The 25,759-nt window shown below is 39.2% G+C and overlaps 1 protein-coding gene across 2 annotated transcripts in view; it reads right to left on the reverse strand.

The window, feature by feature from the left end:
- Positions 1-23,137, reverse strand: part of LOC140239130 (general transcription factor IIH subunit 2-like) — a 63,193-nt gene extending 40,056 nt beyond the window's left edge. Inside the window, exons 1-9 of one of the 2 annotated variants that reach the window (XM_072319013.1) lie at positions 23,040-23,137; positions 20,201-20,362; positions 18,014-18,128; positions 15,460-15,546; positions 12,185-12,235; positions 10,149-10,203; positions 8,117-8,222; positions 5,962-6,052; positions 3,896-3,983 (exon numbers count right to left, since the gene is read on the reverse strand). In XM_072319013.1, coding sequence (XP_072175114.1) covers positions 3,896-3,983; positions 5,962-6,052; positions 8,117-8,222; positions 10,149-10,203; positions 12,185-12,235; positions 15,460-15,546; positions 18,014-18,128; positions 20,201-20,259 — 652 coding nt within the window. In that variant the 5' untranslated portion in view covers positions 20,260-20,362; positions 23,040-23,137. Of the gene's footprint in view, positions 1-3,895; positions 3,984-5,961; positions 6,053-8,116; positions 8,223-10,148; positions 10,204-12,184; positions 12,236-15,459; positions 15,547-16,695; positions 16,731-18,013; positions 18,129-20,200; positions 20,363-23,039 lie in introns of those variants that run through there. The other variant, XM_072319014.1, reaches the window with a different exon arrangement.
- Between the last annotated feature and the right edge of the window lie 2,622 nt (positions 23,138-25,759).

Below are 25,759 nucleotides of genomic sequence, written 5' to 3' on the forward strand. Positions count from 1 at the left end.
GAAATACATGGGAATTTCTGGTTTTCATTGACAGCCATTTTGGCGGCCATCTTTAATATCTCAAAAACTTGTTGAATGTATGAGTTGCATCATCCAGATTCGGATTCAGCATCTTCAAAATAGAGTAGAATCGTCAATTATTTTCAACTTCACACCATTTAGAAGGAAATACATGGGAATTTCCGGTTTAGCGGTCATTTTGGCGGCCATCTTGAATATCTCAAAATCCTCAAGGATGCAAGAGTTGCGTCATCCAGATTCGGATTCAGCACCCTCAAAATAGGGTAAAACCATCAATTGTTTTTAATTTCTCACCATTTAAACGGAAATACATGGGCATTTCTGGTTTTTATTGACAGCCATTTTGGCGGCCATCTTGAATATCTCAAAAACTTGTTGGATGCATGAGTTGCATCATCCAGATTCGGATTCAGCACCTTCAAAATAGAGTAGAATCGTCAATTATTTTCAATTTCACACCAGTTAGAAGGAAATACATGGGAATTTCCGGTTTAGCGGCCATTTTGGCGGCCATCTTAAATATCTCAAAATCCTCAAGGATGCAAGAGTTGCGTCATCCAGATTCGGTTTCAGCACCCTCAAAATAGGGTAAAACCATCAATTGTTTCCAATATCTCACCATTTAGAAGGAAATACGTGGGAATTTCCGGTTTTAATTGCCAGCCATTTTGGCGGCCATCTTGAATATTTCAAAAACTTGATGGATGAATGGGTTGCATCATCCAGATTCGGATTCAGCACCTTCCAAATAGAGAAGAATCATCAATTATTTTCAATTTCATACCATTTAGAAGGAAATACGTGGGAATTTTCGGTTTTGGCGGCCATTTTGGCGGCCATCTTGAATATCTCGAAACCCTCAATGATGCAAGAGTTGCATCATCCAGATTTGGATTCAGCACCCCCGAAATAGGGTAAAACCGTGAATTGTTTTCAATATCTCACCATTTAGAAGGAAATACGTGGGAATTTTCGGTTTTGGCGGCCATTTTGGCGGCCATCTTGAATATCTCGAAACCCTCAAGGATGCAAGAGTTGCATCATCCAGATTTGGATTCAGCACCCCCGAAATAGGGTAAAACCGTCAATTGTTTTCAATATCTCACCATTTAGAAGGAAATACGTGGGAATTTCCGGCTTTGGCGGCCATCTTGAATATCTCAAAACCCTCAAGGATGTAAGAGTTGCATCATCCAGATTCGGATTCAGCATCCCCGAAATAGGGTAAAACTATCAAAAAACACTGGGTGGACGGTAAAACAAGGTTCAGCCTTTGGCACCCAGACTATCACCTCCGTTGGGCTTGACAAAAATGACCGAGGTACACACAAATAAGTGTCAGAAACATTATGTCATGAAATTAAATTTCACTTATCTGAGTTCAGATGACGATATGATGACATCATTCTAATTCGTCTAAATACTTATACTTGAAATGTTACGGTATTTACAAATAATATGCTTTTGGAATTTGGAATAAAAAAGGGGTCACCCTTCATTCTGAGGAGCTATGGTAAAATTAAAAAAAGGCATGCCTTTTCACTATATTTGTACACAGATACGCACATGGAATTATAGCTTTGGCGCACACCCATAACTTTGCTAATGGTTAACTCTTTATGTGCCATGGTGGAAACCCCCTGTGTGCCACGTTATTCTGAGACACGAAGGTAGTCATGCTTTGAGAAAGAATTCTGTTTTTACAATTTGTATAACTTCTACAAATTTCTGTTAAGATGGGCGTAATAGTAGGCAAAGTTAAAGAGGAATGCCAAACTTTGTTTCGATATAAATTGTATGCCGATTCTATTTTCATTTTTTTCTTTTAATAACCAGTTGCTACATTACTATAAAGGCATGACTTTTGCACATTAAACCGTGACAGAAACATAGAATGTACGAGTAAATCTAGTTGGGAACATCGCTTGATAGTCGATCACCACATAGAATGCAAGCCGCATGAGAGGAACAAAAGCACGAGAAACGCTTTCATTGTGCTGCGGGATTAGCAGTAATTAGCGGTTTATCGATCGGTCTTGGCGGCTTTGTTTGTTGAGCAGAATATGCGAAGTTGGCACGCCGTCGACTGAGTCGGAGGTGCGAACGTGGCACATAAAGAGTTAAAGGACAAGTTCACCTTCATAAACATAAGGATTGAGAGAATGCAGCAATATTAGTAGAACACATCAGTGAAAGTTTGAGGAAAATTGGACAATCGATGCAAAAGTTATGAATGTTTACAATTTTTGTGTTGGAACTGCTGGATGAGGAGACTACTAAGGCTTGTGATGTCATATGAGTACAACAGTATAAAGAAAATGTAAAGAAAATTCAACATATTTTCACTTTTTTCGCATAATAAAAGACCACTTGACTTGCCTCTTTCTAAAGGCAATGGGAATAATATTACCCATAACATATGTCAGTAACGAGTCAAGGGAATGTGTACTTTTTTCAAAAGATGAAATTTTGTGAAATTCTCTTTATATTTTCCTTAAATTGTTGTACGCATGTGACATCATACACTGCAGTAGTCTTCTCATCCAGCAGTGACTGCACAAAAACTTCAAAAATTCATAACTTTTGAATGGATTGTCCGATTTTCCTCAAACTTTCAATGATGTGTTCTACTAATATTGCTAGATTCTCTCAATCCTTATGTTAATGAAGGTGAACTTGTCCTTTAAGGTTAATCAGAAATCATTGGACACTATTACTGGATGTATCAGGAATCCAAATCAAGCAGAAAAAGTGCATTTCCTAATTCTACATTTACACCATGTGATCATAGCAGGACTGTTTGCCCAAAACGTAGCGCGCCACAGGTAGATGGAACATTCTCCTGTTTTTTCCCCTGCGTATTCCAGTCATGTTCACTCCAGTCCTCACTCTGGTGAACATGCAGCTATCAGACGCCTTTCTCACAGAGTCTGGTCAGGCTAGACTACACAATATTTTCTGTCACACCCCACTACAGACCACCTCTACAAGTTTTGTTACAGCCTGTTACATGCCATCTCGTTTTGTTGCATTCACTCCATTTCATTATGGCCTACAAGGTTTCTCATTAGCACCGGGACTGTCGAGGCAAATTTTTTGACAGTTTAAAAATCTGACACGGCAATCACAGCCTGTCACGTTTGCCTATCCCGTCTCACCATGCTGTCTCACGTCCATCCCATTTTGTCCACGGAGGCCTGGTGACTGTCCCGGCCACCAGGAACATGGTGTAAACACAGCATTATTGCACGAGTACATGCAAACATTTTTGAAAAGCCTAAAATGATCTGAAAAGCATGTGTCATGATAGCTTGACTGATAAGCACAGTGTAAGAAGATCAGCCGATAAAGATATATATTTAGTTCTGAAGATATGACTGATCATTTGATATCGTCTCAAAATCACGAAATGGTGCCTCCAATTCAACAATTAGCTTTCTGTATCTAGATATTGACGAGATAAGATGATGGAAAATTTCATGTTAATTGCTCAAGTCATTGTTGAGATATATATCACATTCATAAAATCTGTCAGAAAGAAAGAAGGAAAAGAAAAAAGGTAAGCGAGATTCCTTACAACACACAAGGTGATATGCTGGTACAACATGTAACTTTGTCCACTTATACTTTAATAAATACCTGTATGTCAAGCTTCATTTGGATACCTCAAATCTTTTGTAAGTTATGCCATTTACAATATCAAATAAAAAAGTAAGATTGCAAAATATTGATGTCACTGTTTTTAATCATAAGCAGATATTCAAGATATACAAGTTTACAGATTGCATGTCTAGCAGAAAGTAACAGATTTTCTATGGGTTCTTATAGTAACAACAATGAATGTGATGGGGGCCATTTATCAGTAAGGACTCACCGTGAGTTACTGTCGCTAATTTGCGGCACACTCTGACCTCAGCTGCTAAACCAATGACTGAGCAACGAATGCTGTGATCCCTCATAGCCTGAGTAGAAATCAATGGAATTCCATGTGTGATGCAAATGTGGCTTTCTATGTCTTCATCATAAACAGATATTTAATTCTATCTAATTCTTGCTGATCATGTGGTCGCCAATCAAACATATTAAGTACACCTGTATGTGTAAGAGATTTACTTGCGTCATGACATACAAGAGGAATGATACTCTTAGCCTTGTTTTTCCATAAGAATTAAAGAGCAATACATACACTGTAGTATAGTGCTCACCTGTAAATTGGGAACTGCTTTTGCGGGAACCCCCACTTAAGTGCAACAAAACTTGATGTAACAAATTTTTCATGTGTTATTTCCACCGCTTTATCGGGACAAATCTGGCTGAAACACTTCTATTGTTCGTGTATCAATGTCTAAAAATGATAAGTAAATCCCTGGAAATTATTGCAGGGATTTAATTTCCTTACCAGACGGTTTATTTTCTAACCAGATCCTGATAGATTATGCTGACTGCAGTCTAAACATTTGCTGTAGACAGTGAGATGCAATGCAGAGACGGTCTTATTGAGCGTCATCTTATTGTACGTTGTCAGCTTCTACTCATGTACTTATACTGTATCACCCCTTTAGTGTGATACAAAGTGTTACTTTCCCAGCTTGCACCCCATATTTTCCCTGTTCATGCATAGTATACATGCAGGCATTGTGTATATTTGTGCGTGACAGCAGAACAGGGGGCATGACTATGAGAAAAATGTGTTCAATAGTACGGAAGATAAGAGCGTGTAAATTAAATCTGTTTGACTGGACTTACTTGTGAAAATCACAGAGAGAACAGTTTCGTGACTCGTCCGAGTCACTTCTTCAGCTCTGTCTGGCTGACGAGCATTCACCCGTGGAGGGTGGAATGGGCGATGTTGCTGCCTCTATTGTCTGTACGTCAAGGAATTTTGCGGATCACCGACTTGTATGTTGGTGAAAGGTTGTGTCAGTGATTTTCACAAGTCCAGTCGAACAGATTTAATTTATACGCTTTTAGCATACTACCCGGATGAATCAAAATCTACATCAATAAGTACGGAAGATGTTCATCATTTCGGTATTAACTGAAAGAATAAAGCTAATCTTGTCTCACAAAGCGAGGTAAACACACTCACACAAAAGAGAGTGTTTACCTCACTTTGTGAGACAAAAGATTAGCTTTACTCTTTCAAAAATGTGTTCGGACGATCGTCACAATCAGTGTCGACGTAATGTGCATGTTGTTACATGTTAAGCAGCATGTGGAAGTCAGCATAGCTGCCTCTTTCTCTGCATCAATAGGGTAGGCATCGTGACTTGCTATAAACTTTGAACTCTAAAAGAGGGTTATTTTGTGGATCAAATGAATGAAGGTTTGTTCCGATGATGCATTTATCAAAATTATGAGACTGCTGTGTCTTTTCTTATCGCTGTGTCTGCGTGTCGTAGCGTGTGTATTTGTTGCTGTGGTTATCAGCGGGTTTGGTAACTGTGCATGGTTTAGTGTAATGCCCACATACTGTGCTTATGTTGTGCGGTTTGCACGGGCCAATATCGAGCACCGCTAATGAAACGGGAGAAAGACTTGTCTCCAGACCCCTCCCGATTAAGTGGTGAGCACTGTATGGTGATGATGCCTGTTTTATGACGTGTGAATGCTCTCTGCAGGGCTTTCTTTGCAAGGTCTTGCCTGACTTCAGTAACAGCAGTATTATTGCTGTCCCTTCACTATTCTCTCCACAGTTCCTGATCTTTTGAGATATTTACTATCTGGTGAAACATGATGTCTGATGTTCATGCTTGGATGATGGTAGGGGGAAACTAATTTTATGTAGGTGCATGTATTTCCACATAGCCCCGTGTTCACTCTATACAAGAGCTAGAACAAATTAAAGATGCCAACTTGTGGACTAAAGCTTCAACATCAAAGCACAAGAGTGATTGCTATACAGGTGGTAAATATGAGGCAAGTATGAATAGTGCCTACCTGTATGGTGTCATGAATGTTGCCTGGGTCACATGATGTCAGGCTTCCCATGATGACTAGAACTTCTCTGCTAGCATGACCAGGCATGTGCCTACAAAGAGGGTAGGAGGGTAGAGTGAACATAAAATGTGTTTGGTCCCACATTATCGTATGAACACATGCATTTATTTCTGAGGAATATATTGAACTAATTTATTTTTGTTTTCTAAATGTTGAGTGTGATAAGCCTAATAAATACTGGTTAAGGAATAGCATAAAGGTGCAAAAAGTGGTCTCCAAAACATCTGCAATTCACAATCTACTATTGTACCATGGAAACACAAACTTAACTACTAATTTTAGTTGTTGTTGTTGTCATATTACTTAGTTCTCAGGATTAATCTAGTATGTGTATGATCAATTTACCAGGAAACAAGAGACCCGGGGTCTCATGCTAACCTAAGTATCGGGAATTCTCCTTTCATGCATTCTTGCGAACTATTACCCGAGAACATTGCAAACTTTTGGGGTGGGGTAGCTTTGAGGGCTTCTACGGGGGCATGGTGTCCATTTGTATATTCCATCACACTGGTAAAAATACCTGCCAAGTACACTGTATTTAGAAAATTTGACTATGCAGTTAAAAAAAATAAAATAAATGTAACTAGAAATGTCACTATGGCGACTGGTATGCCTATGCCATAAAGCATGGTTTTCCTCCTGGGTCTATAGTACCACTTGACAATGTTGAGATGCTAGTTTCACTTCCTTGGCAAAAAATAAATAATAAAATATGCTGGTCACAAATGTGTCGAGTGTTTACTTTCCTTGAACTCGGTTTCATTTGCATGGATGGCTAAATTGTTTAAGGGAGCAGGTGTTTGAGGATTAGAGACATTTTCATTTCCTTGCCTATTGACCCCCTGGCCCACAATTCTGCAAATAATCCCTAACTAAACTGGAAACATCCATTTTCATATTTTGGGCTACTTTCAAAATGTGGGAAAAAACTGTGACATTTGAACAACTTCCTTGACCTTTGACCCCATGGCCAAAATCTTTCCCTACAGAATCATTACGCTGTAATGCATGGTTGTATATCCTTGTTTTATCAAGTTTATGCATCAAGTAATCTACAATGTATGGCAAAAATGTCAATTTTGCCACTTTAACCTGGCCTTTGACCCTTGACCACTGACCTCAAAATTCCCTCAGAGAATCATTGTCAGGCAGTATATGAATACTTGCCAAATTTCATGAAAACACCTTCAGCCTTTTCAGAGATATGGAGAAAAAAAGTAAAATTTTGACATTTTCACTTGACCTTTGACCCCATGGCCCAAAACTTTCGAGGAAAATCTTTATCTGGTAATACATGTATACACCACATTTAAAGAAAATTCCTTCAGGTATTGCCTGGATATGGGGGAAATAGTGAAATTGTTAACATTTGACCTTGACAATTGGCCCTCATGACCCTAAAAAGTCCCAAGAAAATCACTGACAGGCAGTACATGCAAATGTACTAAGTTTCATGAAGATTCCTTGAGTCATTTCCAAGATATGGAGAAAAAAGTGAAATTTAAGCATTTTTCATTTGACCTTTGACCTTATGGCCTAAAACGTTCCCTAGAAAATTTTTGTTTGGTATTACATGTGGGTAATTCCGTGAAGTTCGGGCACAAAGTGTTACAGTTTAGCATAACTCAATACTAATTATGCTATACATATATTGTTTATAGGCTTTACATTTGTATTGAGACCATACATTTTCCTGGAAATTTTGTGCCATTCAGACTCAATTTTGATGAAGTTATTAAAACAATATGTAACGGTGTCCTGTAACATCGTGACGTGTCCATGTAGCATCGTGATAGTTAAAATCTGGTCCTAAAAGACAAATTAATGCAATTAGCTTTTTTTTTTTCTTTTTTTTTTTTGTCTTAATTTGGGGGAGTTTGGGCTCCCCCCCCCCCCCCCCACCAGAGAGGGGCATGGTGCGCATTAGTTCAAATGAGATTCCATTCCCCAAGGGATGCTAACTGCCAAGAAGTTTGGTGGAAATCCATCCCATTCTTTGTTGACAGGCAAAGAGAATCTTATTTGGGGGCATAGAAGGCTTTTTATGAATTGTGGGAGGAACAGGTTAAAGCAAATGTCTGGCAGTTCAATTAACCTGAGCGTAGCTGCAGCTAGTTCTAGAGCATTCTGCAGAGAAGGCTCCTTCAGCCAAGGCTTGTCACTTAACTTCCCCAGGGCTTCCACGTGTCTCTTGGGATTGCCTGTTTAATACAAGGAATAAATTCAAATGTTCAGAGATGCAAGTACATGTAGGTTATCACTGAAATATTTAAACCGAGAAAGACTACATCTGGTCATGTGTTTGTCGCATACATTTTACAATGCTTTTCACTGCTAAGACACAATACTCTTCACGCAGTGTGAGGAAGAGACTTATGATATATGAAAAAATACAAAGGTCAACTGCACATTTAAAGATATAACACATTAATACCATTTCACGAAATTGCAAATAGAGTTTAAGGCAGCCTGTTATCATGATTCCCGACCTCATAGAAAAGATTTGTGCAACATAAAGCGAGAAGAATACCATTCTTCTTTCTATTTCAAAACCCTACTGGAACTCGCCAAACATGCCTGATATTTGAGACATCACTGAATAGACTCAGCAAAGCCAAAGTAGACTATGTTCTATAGACAATGCACAGATTTAAAGGTGAAACTGTTTTTCCTAGGAGAGTATGTATTGATATTTGGCCAGGATAAATGCCATACCAATGAAAGGTGAATCTCATGCTTTTCCGTGTCAACTGAATAATCTGCTTTAAACACTAACAGAAACGACAATCTGTCAAATACAAGGTAAAATTCCACGTCTCTCATGCACTTGCCTGCCCAAAACATTTTGGCCAAAGTTATTGTCAGCATTTGTGTGGACTTGCTATTTGAGTTATGCATTCAGCCGCACAGCCATGCCAGGTGGTTTGCTGTCTTTTCACATTCATCATTGTTAGGTGGGCTTTCAAACTTCAAAATGTGATGGCCCTTGCCTTTCCAGGGATGGTTTCTAAGCTTGGCACATGTATAGTAACGTTCTGTGCCACCTTTTCTTTCAAAGAATATCACAACAAGCCTAATTTGAAGTAATTTAACTCCTTCTTTAGAAGCAATGAATGCACTATATTTGTTTCAGCTATGAAATGTCATCTGCTGCTCCCTTTTATTATGTTAGTAAAAACTTCACTGAATTTTCCCTAATTCATCCGAGTGCTTTCACTACAGTCAGACATCAAATGAATTTCCTCAAATTTTAACAAAAAAGGTTCGCTGGAAGTACTCCAGTCTCAGAGCTTACACGAGCATGGCTGCTATGTGATATCTTACATTCGATTGCATTGACCATATATCAAGCCACATTGGTATCCATTGCGAGCGAGTGCATCTTCTGCAGTTTGTTTTGCAGGCGATCCAAAACTACTGCTTGGACAGCATTCGATCATCACCATACTAGCAGCGTTCTACAACCCACTACTGAACAAGGATGGCCCTTCCATAATAAAAGTTGATTTAGCGACGTTTATAATTCCACACTTTACACTCGAAATACTACAAAAAATAACTCACTATCTCGACAAACTGTGCCAGCCCAACAAGTTTCTCAGCGGAGCTTTCTGATATATTGCAAGCAAATTGGAATTTGTGAAAGATGAATTTTGGGCCCTTATCAGGACTATGTTTTAGCTTTAATACTTCTTGATTATGTTTAATAATAAAAAATTTAAAAAATGCATTTTCACATATTAGGGCGGTGAGTTGGCTCAGTCGGTAGCGCGTCTGCGTCACAATCACGCGGCCCAGGTTCGAACCCAAGTCTGGACTGAGCAATGTTGTGTGCAAGCATACCGTCCCCTCTAGCAAGAGGCAAAACACTCTGTCCCTCGGATAGAACATAAAATGGAGGTCCCGTGTACGAGAGAGTAACAACTCATACACGTAAAAGATCCCGCTTGATTCATTCATTGCAAAGAGCAGGGTGTTTAACCCGGTGAAGTGGTCCCACCTCACATCCAACTGGACCCCATGGAAGACCAGCTTAACGTAGATCATGGGCTATCCAGCCATCTTTTCAGATGGAAATGAACGAACAAACAAACAAACAAACAAACAAACAAACAAACAAACCTCACCTCCTAATTCTGTGAGTTTTTCTGCTCTCATGTTGCTGGTAGTGATGATTCCAATCTGTATACATCATGAAATTATCATAATAGCAAAGCAATGATACTAACATTATGTGCAAGTGCAAGACACAAACACACAAATATATATCTTTACAAAGAGCCCATCCCACACACACACACACTACAAAACAGGTGAATAATGTGATTCCCCTTGTGGTGACTAACAATAGTCAACAAATGTATTAATCTGGCACATAGTGGCAATCATATGACTAAATTGATTTTCTTGACTAATCTTTTATTCACACCCCTTTTACACTTTCACAAATCTGTCACATATCATCATAGATCGCGTTCCAGGATCATCCTTGCCGTTTCTAGTAAGACCATGTAAACACTGTGAAGTCATCCAGTGTGATTCTTGTTCTTCCAGCATGTCCTTGGAAAAAATGAAGCTTGCTTAAGTTTTCATCCCAAAATTCATGGATGAAAATCAGTCCACACTCTACTTAGAAGGTACTGTGTTCATGTACTCCCTGTAGCCTCCATATTTATTCCGGGACACTACATAATAGCACCAGCTCCATCCAGGATTGAAAATTCCATGTGTTTTGCCACTACATATGAATAGCTGACAATAAATTGCTGCATGCCAGACACAGATATACATATTATTTAGAAGACAGCATTAAATAGTCAAATTCTAGCATTTTAACCTAGTGTTTGACTCTTGACCTTTTCCCCCATGACTCAAAAATTCCCATGAGAATGACTGTCAGGCAGTACATGCATAAATATGTACCAAGTTTCATGATGATACCTTGAGCCACCATGAGTCACATATGGAGGAAAAAGTGAAATTAAGCATTTTCACCTTACCTTTGACCTCAAATCTTTTGGCTAAAAAACTTTATCAGAAAATCTCTACTAGGTAATACATGTATACACTGAGTTTCAATAAAATACCTTCAGGCACTGCATAGCTGTTTGTAATTTGTATGAGGGAAATAGTGAAACTTTGAGGAGTTGGCCTTGACCTCTGACTTCATGACCCCCAAATTTCCAAGAGAATATCACTGTTAGGCAGTACATGCATTAAGTTCCATGAAGATACCTTGAACCACTGCCAAGATATGAAGAAAAAAGTGCAATTTTTGCATTTTCACTTGACCTTTGATCTTTGACCTCATGGTCCAAAACTTTCCCAAGAGAATCTTTATTGGGTAATACATGTATATAGTTAGTTTCAGGAATATACCTTCAAGTATTTCATAGATATATGGGAAATAAAAAGATAATATATTTTGCATTTTTCCAACTTTCTCACAAGTTACATTATGAATATAAAATATGAATGCTAATTAATCTCTTTCAAACACAAAAATAGTATACAAATAGTGAATGGTCACGAGTGCAATGGTACAAGATTTCACACAAGGTGAAAGATAGAGGCGCTCTATTCAACGAGGCGAAGCCGAGTTGAATAGTGCGCCTCATCTTTCACCGAGTGCGAAATCTCGTTCCATTGCACGAGTAAAGACCATATACTATTTGTTTTATACAACACCTCGAACGTCAACAGATTTGGTACTCACAGATTCTTAAATTTAGCACAGAAATGGCAACCATTTTCCGTGAAAGACAAATGAGTAGCCTCACAGTCGCAGTCACCGTGTATGAACATGTGTACGTACATATGCGAAACGAAGTTGTTTACAAAAATGAGTGACAAAAATACCCGCTTGTAAGCACGCTTGTAATTGTTGAGTGCGTGCGGCACATGTGTGTTTCTTGTGACATCAGAGCCCGTGCAATGGAACATTTTGGTCAAACAAAATTGCACTGCTGAGACAGCCAGAGCGTGCAATGGAACTTTTCACTAAATGTGACGTGACGGTGATGGGCAATCGACCAATCGGATAGCTACATTCTAAACAGGTGTATAAAATGACATGAACTACCACTGCATGCATTGCAGCTGTTCAAAAATAACATTGATCTATATATTTGTACCACAGTTACTGTCACCATTTTGAACTTACTTGGCTTATGGGGTTCTGATCAAAATACTCCTCTATGAAGTGTTCAAGAAGCTGGAAAAAATGAAAACAAATAAGAATGCAGACTGAATGCAAATAATACTCTAAACACACTCTTAGATACATGTTCTTTAACCCTATCCCCATCGGGGGGGGGGGGGGGGGGGGGGGGGGGGGGAGGCGCCATTTTGGCCCCCCCCCTCGATGTTTCGCGTGATTATTCCGCAATGTGTGATGCTCTCGCCGCGACATTTTATGACTTTTTTCTTTCAAGTATCGCGCAACTTTTGAGACCAAATTTGTCGCTCCCGGGCATACCATTTAGTAGCCACGCCCCTTTGAAAAAAATTTGTCGACCCCAAAATTGCTCAAAAACATGATTTTGTGTACAAATCCAATGTAAATTGTGTCTTTGCAATTAATTCATATAAAAATAAACATTTTTACTTTCAATGGCTGATAATGATTTATTTTAGCCTGATCATGCTTTAAAAAGTTTTTGCGACAAATTTTGACGAAAAAACAACAATAACAAAAAGAAAAAAACAAAGAAATACATAAGAAATTCAATAAACAATAAAATATATAAGAAATAATTATGAAGCTGAATTTTTCCTTCAATAATATTGTTAAGGATATTGAAAGGAATATGTTCACCAAATATTAGAGGTCTTGGAGCTTTATTTTTTGATTTATAGACACAAAAAAATTTAAAACATTTTAAATTATTTTAGAATAAATTATTATAAAATACATAAATTAAAATTTGAAAAATTTAACTATACAGTCTTGTAGATTACATTGGCCTCTACCTTTGTACAAATTTTCGCAAGGATTGTGCGATCCACGACGGAAATCTGTGATCTATGATTTGCTCCCCGGTGGTTTCAAGTCCTTCAAAAAACCCGGTGGGATTAGGGTTAAGAGGATTAACATCTGCTGCATATGCTTTGCAATGTACAGACCTTTATTTGAACCCATAACCCGATTCAGTTTTATAAACAAATCTCAGCCACATATTGTTCAACAAAGTAACATCACTGACAGAAGCCTTTCTGCTGAGTAACAATTAATTACAGAACAGTTCACTGTTCCTTTCAATATTTTTGCTAGCAATTATTTTGTCTGTAGAGAAGAGGACACACGAACAATGTCAATAAAAAATTGCACTTCTTTAACTGCAAAATGTTATTAAACATAAGGAAACATGTAGCTAATTATTCAATCAGAAAAATTTCACATTCAAGTAGTAAACCTGGCAAACAAAATTATGTACGAATGTGCACAAGATGGTGAAATGCTAACTTTTTATGCAATACTCAAGTTCCTTTTTTCAGCCCGGGGATATTGATAACGAGAAGATTTGAAGAAAAACTGAAAGGGTTGTTTTGTAACATATGACTATTAAGTTCCACACAGGATTTCAGCATTTCCATTTAAACACTGCTTAAAAATGTTAAAATTAAGAACCTTGTATTTGGTCTCCATATTAAAACACTACAGAAGAGTGGCTTGGAGCATGGAATATCAAAGCCAGAGGAATGCTAAACATTCAATCGTTATGCTATAGAACCTACACATAAATTTGCACAAAATGGATAGAGATTCCACTCCTTCTCTAACACCTCCCTGTCCCTAAAAGGACTGGGCTTTTCTGGCTATGCCGAGACCGGGGGGATGGATTCCGCCCCCGAGATCTCGGGCATCGGTGGTGCGATCGCGATGAAATTTTGCATGCGTGAGGCCCACGTCATAATATACAAGATTGTGTCATAAGATTTTTTGAAACAATCAATTTCTAATTTTAATGTATTTCTTTGTTTTTCAACTTATGTTTTTTTTTATGGAAATTGTCACTGGCCACTTTTCTACCATAATTAGCATAAAATTAATCAATGAAAGTGATTAATTGTAAAAATAATCAGGTTTTCATGACTTTCATGACAGAGCACTGTTTTCCATAGGAAATGTACACAAAATCACAAAATTGTGCCCGTTTTGGGGCGACATTCCGTTACAAAAATGGGCGTGGCTTTGCAAAAGTATGCGCGGAAGTTGCAAATTTGGTCTCAAAAGTTGTGCGAGACTTGAACAAACAAAGTCAAGAAGCCTCGCGACGAGGCCTTCTCGCGTTACAGAATTATAGCGCGAAACGTCGAGGGGGGGCGGATTCCTATTGCCATATTCTAGAAAGAATTGTTCTTGCACTCTAATTCACTGCATTAATGCTCTGTAGAGCGTGGTCCCATCTGAAAATGAAAAAAAGAGAAATTTTTACATCTGAAACTGACATCTTATTATCTGACTTACTAGACTTCAGAAAAACGAATCTCATTCCATTTTCGGACTAATAAAACTTTGGACTGGCATTTAACCCTTCGGCATGATGAACTGCAACAATTTCTTACCACTTTTTCATTAATATTTCATGACGCTGCATTGCGATTCGGTAGTTTGAAGCGTGTAACTGTTGCAATGTATTTCCCGTTACTAAGTTCAGTCACAGCGAAAGTGGCGTTTGATATTTGCGTACACAATCAATCAAATGCATGCCTTTTTCAGCAACGCAATTGCGTTGATTTTTCGAGTTGCGTTTACAGTGCGTTGATTTTTCGAGTTGCGTTTAAATGCAAAGTTTCTAATTTCGTATGAAAAAATAGCAAATCTTACCTGCAATGCTCTCGTTTTTAAATACAAAGTTGAGTGTGATATGATGGAGTTGCATCTGATTATCAAAGTTGCATTTAAATGCAAATGAGTTTCTAGTTTCCTACAATTTTCTAGTTTTGTAGGATTATCAAATGTTAGCCTTTCAGTAACCCACTTGCATTTGAATACAAAGTAGCATGTGATTTGATACCTTTGCATTTGATATTTTGAGTTGAATTTAAATGCAAAGTTTCTAGAGACAGGCCCTAGTTTATTATCCCACTTCAAAATAATTAACCTCATGATTACTCTGATTAATGAAAGGGTCTATTTCATGATCTTTTAACAAACATCTACAAGGATCTAGGTATGCAACATTTTTGTGTTAATAAGAATAATGAATTTTCATAACAATGATTGAACCTTATTTCACTTTCGGATGAACAAAGCTTTGGAATAACAAAGGGAAAAATTGTGACTCTTCTGCCATGTCAACTTAAGCGAGTTGTCGACTTACACGATGTCAACTTAAGTGAGGTTTACTGTGCATTTTATTCCCATATAACTTAAGCTTTGACAAACCCTTCACACAGCCACATGTTACAATTTATTTGTGGAAAAGGTTTTACCTTAGCACAGCAAGTAAGTCTATTTGGCTTCAGATCTTGATCCTCCATGGACCGCGAACAGTCAATAATAAGGAATAGATGACGCATCTGCAAAAAAAAATTCATATTCAGCATGGAAAATATGTACAAGTCATTTATTAAAGAACCAGATTAAAAACTAGAAATGTCGCTATGGCGACTGGAATGCCTCTGTCATTTTGCAGGGTTTTCCAAATACTAGTAGGTCTATATTATACGTCTTGACAATGCGTGAAGACAGTTTCACATGACTGGCTATTTAAGATACCGGTATTAAAATGACATGTCTGTCACAAATGTGTCAAGTGTTCACTTTCCTTGAACTACAACCATTATGTAGGTTTAACTGGATGAATGGCTATATCAAGAGACCAAAGGGATTTGAGGATTTTTACTCAACCTTCGACCCTTCTATAGGTTAATGCAATGAGTAATACTAATTTTCAAGGTATGTAGAAAGAGTGTAATTTTAGCATTAAATAGTAAAATTTTAGCACTTTAAACTGTGGCCTTTCACCCTTATCCTTTGACCCCATGACCCTAAAATTCCCAAGAGAATCACTGTCAGGCAGTAAACATGCATAAATATGTACTTAGTTTCATGATGATACCTTGAGCCACTTCCAAGATATGGAGAAAGAAGTGAATTTTAGAATTTTACTTGACCTTTGACCTTTTAACTTTTGACCTTTTGACCAAAAACTTTCCCAGAGAATCTCTATTGGGTAATACAAGTATACACTAAGTTTCAAGAAAATACCTTTAGGCATTGCATAGACATGAGGAAAATATTGAAATTTTGAGAAGTTGACCTTGACCTTTGACCCACGACCTCAAAATTCCTAAGATAATCACTGTCAGGTAGAACATGCATATTTACCTAGTTCCATGGAGATACCTTGAACCATTTCCGAGATATGGAGAAAAAAGTGAAATTCTAGCATTTCCACATGACCTTTGACCTCACAGCCTATAACTTCCTCTAGAGAATTCTTATCGGGCAATATACTAAGTTTGAAGAAAACACCTTTAGTCGATTTTGGGGTCTTTGCATGTCACCCTATAGGTAAATAAGTGAAGTGGGGAAAGAGCACATGAAAATCGAAAGTATGGAGTGAGCTGGAAGCTCATCAATGACATCTCCGGACAAAATACATCCCAATCTGTCAGGATTTCAGATAAAAGCGCAGAAAAAGAGGGTTGCGACCTGATACTCACACTTCAAAAACCTCTTGGGCAACCCCCCTGAGCTCCTAGAAGATAATGAACCAATAGGACCCATTTTCATTAACCTTCTCATACCACATAGCTCCTTTACAATGAGTACAAAAAGACTAAAGCATGCATAAAGAACAACAAAAACAACTTGGGGAGGATAGAGTAGCCCCTGAAGTGCTGAAATACATTTATGTCCCTGTGGATGACATCATCTTAGAGCTCATCAACCGCTCATATGAGTATGGGGACCAGCCAGAACAGTGGTCTACATCTAATATCATCCCAGTACCAAAGTCAGGGGATCTCTCCCAGTCTGACAACTACCATGGGATTTGTCTGAGCTCAGTAGTAGCTAAGACATGTAACAGAATGACCTTGAACTGTATCAGACCCTACATAGATCCACTGCTAAGAGACTCTCAGAATGGCTTCTGACAGGAATGATTGACTCCAGGACAGATCCTGATACTTAGGATACTTGAAGGAGTGAGGGATAGGAGACGACCTGCAATGATCACATTCATAAATATCACAAAGATAAGAGGACCTCATTTTTACTTCATTTAGATGGTACATTACGCGAACAAAAATATAATTTGTAATTTTTCCTGAACTGTTCTGAAAAAGGTTATATTATGTCATTTAAGATTTTATGAATGATTATTTTTTTTTCTTTATCTCCGAGTTTTATCTTGGAGATAGAGTAGTGCTGAGAATGGGATGAAAGCACAGAGCAATGTTAGACATCCTATTGTAATGCTTCAGGACCCAAACATGGGTTTGCATGGATTACTTCTATAACACCACTGTGACTATGACCCCGTTTACAGTGAGTGAAAGGGCCAGGCTTGGTCGCGGACGAGCCCTGTCTTCATTTCACTGTAAATGTGCAAAAGACCGAATGCGGTACCAAAATCGGCAGCACATTTGGCCAAGCTCTGGAGGTAGTCTTGGCTGCGGCTTGGCCCGGGCTCGGCCTGGCCTTTTCTCACTGTAAACGCACACTGGGCCAAATGCAGTACCAAATTGCAACAGGCGGGTTCCAAATAATTTTCATTTGTTTACAAGCAGAGCACCACTACAACAAAATATTGAAACGTTTGAATTAAAAGCTGGGGCCGAGCCCTCCACTGCAAACAGACAAAATTGCAGGGCTGAGTACCGCAATTGAGGCCGGGCTCAGCCTGGGCTCAGCCTGGGCTCGGCCCATTCCTGCACTGTAAACGGGGTCCTTGATCAAACAATTTCTGAATCATATTTTCACATGAAGTCAGTTGTTTACACAAGTCATTCACATGAATCAAAGGCTAAAAATTACCATCCCCAGTCTGACATTGTTTGGTCGGTCCTCCAAGCGTCGCCTCTTGGCTCTCTGGACGATATCATCAACTGTTGCTTGTAGAGACCCTTCCTCATCTTCTTTAAGAGCCTCCCTGGATCACAGAAGACCAACCAGGAGAAATTACATGCACTGAAATTTCCCACTATCAAGCAATGGGGAATAATTTCTTTATCTCTACAAAGTTAAGCATACAAGATACAGTTTACCTACACTACAGGATGCGGTTGAATCAATAGACTTATTGGCCCTCAGTAGCCCTGTCCTATGACTCCAATAAGGATGTAATGTCTACTGTAAAGGATGGTTCCTAGTAAATCTGGGAAGAATCTGATTATGCAACTTGAAGCAAATGATAATACAGTTAATATTTCCTTTGGGTCCCCCTCCGAGACCAAACAGGGTCATACACGTACCTGGAACTGTCTAAAACAACTACAGTGTAGGTTATCAGCATTGAGACAGCTATAACAATACTGGAAAGGGCAGTGGTGGCTTAATGGAGTCACCAGTGCTGCCATCAAGAAGTACACTGGGTGATTTTAAGTTTGGTGCTAGTGCTAGGGTATAGAAGCTAGCGCTAAGAGAGCTTGCTCTTGCAATTTTGCGTAGTATGCTCATGGGCGAAATACAGGCACCATTTGTGTAACAAAACCAAATGGTTGTTAGAGGGTGTATATCAAGTGACCCTAAGTGACACATGTGTAACACGGCACTGGGCCCTGGTATCATTTTATATGAAGTGATTTCTGTCTCCCTTTCATTTTCTCCCTTTTAGGGGGGCATACAGAGGATGAGATTATACTTAGAACTTCATTTTGTTCTAAGCATAAAATGCAATTGAAGAGATGCCCTTTGTTTTCAAATCTGCAGTCCCATAAAGTTTGAGCTAACTAAACTAGTAATTACTGTAGGGCGTACTTTTATTCTATAAACCATTGTGTTTCAATGGTGTTTCATTTATGGTGTGCATGGCAGTGTTCACAGTGGTCCAAGCTTTCTCTCCCCAATCCCCTCTCCCTCCTTTGTCGTTCTCTTTTAGCGGTAAAGGAATTCTAATTCCTTAATTCATATTCACTCTAAGTCCCCCTCTTTTGCCGTTCTCTTTTGTGAATCTTAATTACACCATTCATATTTTGGAGTCGTCTGCTAAAGCTGTTTTCGTTTTGTTTGTTTTTGTTATTAATATTATTATTATTATTATTATTTAATCATCATCATCATCATTATCATCATCATTATCATTACAGGCCTAAATGGTTAACTATTGGGACAGAGAGAGAGAGAGAAAGAAAGAGATCAGACGGCATTTGTCAGCTCACACATAAACTTTGAGGGAGCTTAACAGATTGAAAAGTAAATGATATTTCATACTTCATATTTTTTAATGCCTCAGCAGAGAAGATTCTTCTGGATGACATTTTGAGGTTTGAAACACAGTTATACCAAGGAGATATGATACCACTGTCTGCCTCCTTAAAATGGAGAAAAAGGAAGGAAGGCAAGAGTTTGCTCCACTGGGTCACATATATCAATATGCTCATGACAATCCAATGCCCTCAACGATTTGTTACCAAAATGGCCGCCATTGGGCTCCATGTTGGGCTCCATGACGTACTACACCCGTTTCATGTGAAATCGCAAGACTACACCCTCCTAGCGCTTCTATACTCTTTGGCTCTGCACCTGTAGTGCTCGAGTTTGGTGGTCATCGCTCAAATCAGTGAAGAGTAATTGAGATGAGAGTATGCCACAATACTGTGAGTACAGTGCTTAAATCAGGGTAAGTCCATAATGGACCTTTGGACCTTTGACCTTGTTAGACTTCACTCATATTTGAACCTGACCGGCATTTCCAGGTTATGCACCTGTAGTGTGTGTTTGGTTGTCATATACGGTCGGTCAAAGCTGTGGAAACATAGAAAGGAGTACACCAAACTGTTGATGATGTTGACATGCCTACATCATATGTGTCTTGCTTCTGCTCAGCAGGTGAGACAATTATGAAAGCAAGGCAGATTAGTGATGAAGCTGTGTGAACAAGACTTTATGCAAAGATGTGATATGCCTGAAGCCTAAGCCCTTCATTGAAGAAGAGAAAATACTGCCTGAAATTACAGAAATGCTGTGGAATGTGAACCATGTCATTTACCGATACCAACTTACCATGTTCTTTCATAGTCTCCTTCCCAGGTGTAACTCTTTTCTGGTTCATCATCAGCCATGGTTGTATAGATCTACCCCAAACGACCGTAATCAAAGGCTTGGACCGTTTTCCCCACAATATCAACCAGTTCTCACGGACTTCCGGAATGCATCTGTCATATTCTGCAAAATATTATATGGAAAAGGAAAATTTCAATCAATCTTTTGAAGCATGATCAAAGACACACCTTACGCTGTAGCCTAGTGTAGGCATATCCTATGGACGCATCACACTCTGCATCAAACCTAGACACACAAATCCGTCTGTCCGGAGGAGTCTTTTATAATTTTTTACTTCTATGACTCTCCTCCTCCATACTGACAGGAGGGTCCGTGAAGCCAGACATAGTCTCTGTGGAATATATCCCTGACAAGATACAGACCATTCTTTAGGTCAACATCAAACGGTTCTAGCCCGACCACATGCTGTTACATGTACGGTTGGACCTACTACACATTGACCGCCTAATCTTTATTTGCTTGATAAGAATACTTAACACTGAAATTCATGTAAAAACTTGACCTACGTGATTGAGAAAATCAAGCACTATCAAATGCCGTTGTTCACATTTCGATTCGAAGTTTCAGTGCAAAAATATCGCTGTCAATCTTGCGTGGCCTTGTTTCAGCTCCCCGCGGTAACGCTCCTTATTGAAATTGACCACAGATTTTGCATTGACAATGCACGCAAACCGAGTTGTATTGAACACCGTGTTGTACGAAGCTTTTTAGAAACTTCCATAGACATTACATTACGATTCGGTGAAAATATTCATTCAAAATTTTGTCCTTGATTAAAACCATAAATGAACAGTGAATTTTCGCGTTTTCCCACACATCCTCATCAACAGTCAAAGCCAATCCATTTTTATGTGCTCTGCACGCAGTGAAGTGCGTACCAAGCGTTCTGTGCATCAATACTACGCGGTCGGTTTAAATAAGGGCGGTCGATATGTAGTAGGGTTACTATACATTTGACCGAGAGATCAGTCTGTAGAACTCTGGTCGGTCGTCGGGGATTAACCCCCGGGTGCTGCTGTTAACCAGTCTCGGTACATGTTGGGGTCACTGGTGCGGTTTTAGTCGGACTGCGTCTGGCTTCACGGAATCCCCTCCTGAGGAGAGCCAACAAGGTAAAAAATGATAAAAGACTCTGCCGGACAGACAAAATTTTCTGTCTATAATAGGCATACATGTACATCAGACAGTAAACTTATTTGTTGTGACGAAGAATTAATAGACTGATCTACACTGATCTAATCGAATCTTTCGGGCTGGTCGCAGCTAGGTTAACAACTAGACGTTCTAAACTGCGACCAGCCCCAACGTTCCGCTACGCGTTGCTCCCACAACTGAACTGTGTACAAGGAGCACCCCCCGGGTTAACTGCGACCAGCAGCCCCAACGTACAACGTACAGTGTTGGGGCTGCGCCGTTTTGGCCTCGATATATTAATGTTGTACCAAACGGGTGCCGTTCCGGCGCTGTATTTCCTTAATTTTTCAACAAAAACTACTGGGAATAAGGGTACATGGGTGGACTAAACCTAAATGATTCACATCGGCGACTGTTTGATGCATTTCATTGCTTATGATGCAGAAAATGCTGTCTTATATTAAAGGCAAATATCTTCAGCTCACCGATGCTCACTAAAACTCACAATCACTTGCACATGCACACACAATGCATTCAGTGCAGTGCATCGACAGCTGTATTACTCGCTACAATATTCACCGTACGATCCTTTTGCGTCCGTAACGTTGACGTCATTATTTACGCATGCGTAGATGCGTACTGATGGATATACACGTTCAAAATAGCAGCAAAGCTCTCCACTGGGGCAGACCGCCTACTCCTAAAAAATGTGGAAAATTATGCAGTTTCCAGATAAATTGGTGAGAAGGACCAAGGCAATGGGGTAGTGTATATTTCATTTTATATTGTCACTGTGTTTATGATGGACATTTAGCCATGGTTTATTTGTGAAGTTGCCGTATATGTGGCAATAGGGAGTTGTTCGTGATTCTCACTTGAACGAAACTGCGGGGTAGCCGCCAGGACCCCGCCGCAGAGCGGCGGGTCTCCGGGGCTACCCCCGGGTTAGGTTAACAACTTGACCGAAACATCGGTTCATGTATCTGGTGGTCAGGGATATGTTCGTGGAGACTGCGTCTGGCTTCAAGGATCCCCTAGGAGGAGAGTGATAACGTCAATAAAAATTAAACTATTTGAGACTCCTCCGGACAGACGGATCTTTCTGTCTAGATGACTAGAATAGAAAACTATCCCCGGCGCGGGGCGCTGTGGACCTTGACCGACAAGTCTGTCTAATTCCGCGAAAAACTTCTCATTTATAATGATGACATTTGCTGGGTCACTTTTTCGCTTAAAAACTGACCCAGCAAATGTCATCATTATAAATGAGAAGTTTTTCGCGGAATTAGACAGACTTGTCGGTCAACTGTAACGTTAGACCCTAACCAGTAACTCGGTACGGGTTGGGGTCGCTGTTGAATTGCGGTTATACTTTAGTTAACAACCATTACCATGATTACTGTCCACATATTCGTGTGGCCGGGGTACGGTAAGAGGCCGAAACATGATCTAACTGTTACGTAACAGTGACCGTACTAACAGTAAACTTTTACGAGATGATACCACCAGATAGATAGGTAGTCCATGCTAATGTAAACAACATTCGAATGGATGCAAACTGCGCTGCGGTTCCATACCATAGTCTGCAAGACCAAGAATCTTCAGCTAATCGAAGGAGAAGAACTTGAAGAAGAAGAAGACCTACCTATTTAGACCAGATAATTTACCACCGTGCAACTGTGGTAGGCCTACACATGAGCAATAACCTGTCCTCCTCTGGCTCTCACGTAGTACCAGTCTGAATTGAAGACAGCTTCCCCGGTACATGCAAAGATCGTACGATCTTCTTTGGTACATGTGTACACGGCAGAAAACCTACACATACAGTACACACACGTGCCAAGCTGGTTAGCGCAGGTAGTGCCGTTGGCCTAGCTAGCTCCGTAAACATGGTTATGGCATTTATGGAACGCCATGTGTTGCAAGAGTCGGGCCCGGGAAGCGGTTTTTTTTTTTTTTTTAAAGACGGCACAGATTGGGGCATGGCGCGTGTTAAACCTATGGGAAAAACGTTGGGTTAGGGTTTTTTGGTTAGGGTAAGGGTTAGGGTTAGGGTTAGGGTTTGATGGTTAGGGCTAGGATTAGGATTAGGGTTAGGTTTAGGGATAGGGTCCCCAATAGATTTTTAGGGTCCCCAATTGCGCCGTCTAAAAAAAAAAAAACACGCGCCCGATCCCTGATCAGAGGGTGTTTGTTTCATATGGTCGGTTCCAAACATTTTGTTTCCAAACAAAGTTAGGAAAGTTCAAGGTATCATAATCGAGCTAATTCTGATAACTTTTACTGATAACGGGCGTAAGTTAGTTGAGTTGTGCAAGGGAATGGATCTAAGGATTGTTAATGGTCGTTTTAGAAGTGATAAAGCTCTGGGTGATTTTACATGTTTGAAAAATAATGGTTCTATAGTGTGATTTATGTTGTGATATCTAGTAAATAAACTTTATGAATATAAAGATAATTTTTTGAGTAACGACGTGGAAAAAGTATGTTTTGAAGAAGTTGATGTTGACGGTTTAGGCCAGGTAGATATTGATTTTATGTGCAAAAGTCTTTGTGATGTTTTAATAAACCCTGCACAGTCTGTGGGGATGGTGGCTGAGAAAAGTTAGGCAACACGTCAGTGGCGGATCCAGGATTTCATGGCTGGGGGCACATCAAGTTCCAAAGGGGCGACTTGCGAAAATACTGAGAAATGTGCACGAAGCGCACATCACGAGCGCGAAGTCCCTTGCTGCGGGGGTCCGCTGCATTTGTGAAACGAATTAAGGTGTCCCTAATTATCTTTAATTTTATCACGTAACTAAAGATTACAGATTTGAATTCCATTTTATCCTTTCTTTGTTTTGTTTTTTAATTTCAAGAATCACGCAATTTAGAAGAGAAAAAAGCAAGAAAAAATGTTTAAAGGAGAAAATACCGATGGAACTAATGGGAGCGATATCGCACTATCAATTCTAACGCCGTGTTTATTAATTATATAGGTAATTTTGTGCCGCTTTCTTTTATGATCTTTAGTGAATACTATTAATAAAGTGTGGGTGTGCATTGCTTTTTATACTCTCTTTTGCGTTTTTTTAAGGATCACATTATTTAGAAAGAATAAGCATAGTAAAGGGAAGGAGATATTGGTACAACTAACGAGCGGCATCGCACTACAACGCTGCGTTTAGCTTAGCTTTGCATCGCTGAAAATATCACTTATCTATATTCTGCGAAATTATCTTTTCTTTTTTGACAATATCGTGGATGCCTATATCACTTTACAGAGTGTGAGTTTGCATCACTTTTTGCACTTTCTTTTGCGTTTTTTTTTCAAGGATTACACTGATTTGAAGAAAAAGGAATAAAAAGAAAATATTGGTGCAACAATAACGAAGCGGCATTCCGCTTTATCAAAGCTGCGTTTAGCTTACTTTGCGTCTCTGAAAACGTGACGAGTCTTTGCGCCTTGAGTTTTTTTTTTTAATAATTCAAGAATCGAGCAATGGTAGAAAAAAAAATGATTGAAAAGAAAAAAAAAATGAGTGGAACGAACTTAGCGCAGAGTCAGCGGCATTGCACTATCAACGCTTTGTGTCGCTATAAACTGTGACATTTAAGTGTCCGAAATTTTCTTTTATAATCGTTGATACTTGGGCCTATCACCAGTAATAAAGTGTCGGTTTGCATCACAGTCTATCCTTTCATTTATTTTTTATTCCTCAAGACTTCAAAGATCACGAGAACATGAAAGAAAAGGAAGAAGAGGTACATGGAAACAAAAAATAGTGCGACTGTCACGAAGCGGTATCCGCAACTATATATCAACGCTGCATTATGCGTCGCTGTGAAGTAGGAATTCATCATCGATCAGGTGCATATTTTGGATGGAACATTTGGAAAATATTAAATCAATTGATAAGAAGATACGTCGGTGGAAAAAATATAAGGAAGTATTTAATTGTCGATGTGCACTGCACAGGTGAAAGGCGTTTGAACTTTGTTTCCCGTGTATCGTGGTAGATCTAGGCCTATACGGAGATATGATATACCAGTAACATATATGCTTGATATTAAAACTTTTTACTTCGGTCCCAATGAATTCATTTCCTTTATTTTTCATCGTTTATTGATTACTGATGAAGAGAAATTGTCTTGGTCCCATAGAAGGATCTCGTCACACCGAGTTTCCACTGTCGGTGCTGCGAACTTCGGTTAGGGCGCATATTGCATTAATTTTCGTCGTTCTCATATCTCTCATCTCATTTTGGTACGATTTCTTTCGATTAATATCACTTAATTCGTTCCCTTTATATTTCGCAAGTATTTAAAAGTAATTCGCACTGTCCATGCATTTTCTTAACGGCGATTTCACCGCTTTGCTGC

This window comes from Diadema setosum, chromosome 15, assembly GCF_964275005.1.
Source record: "Diadema setosum chromosome 15, eeDiaSeto1, whole genome shotgun sequence".
In the NCBI taxonomy this organism is placed as follows: Eukaryota; Metazoa; Echinodermata; class Echinoidea; order Diadematoida; family Diadematidae; genus Diadema; species Diadema setosum.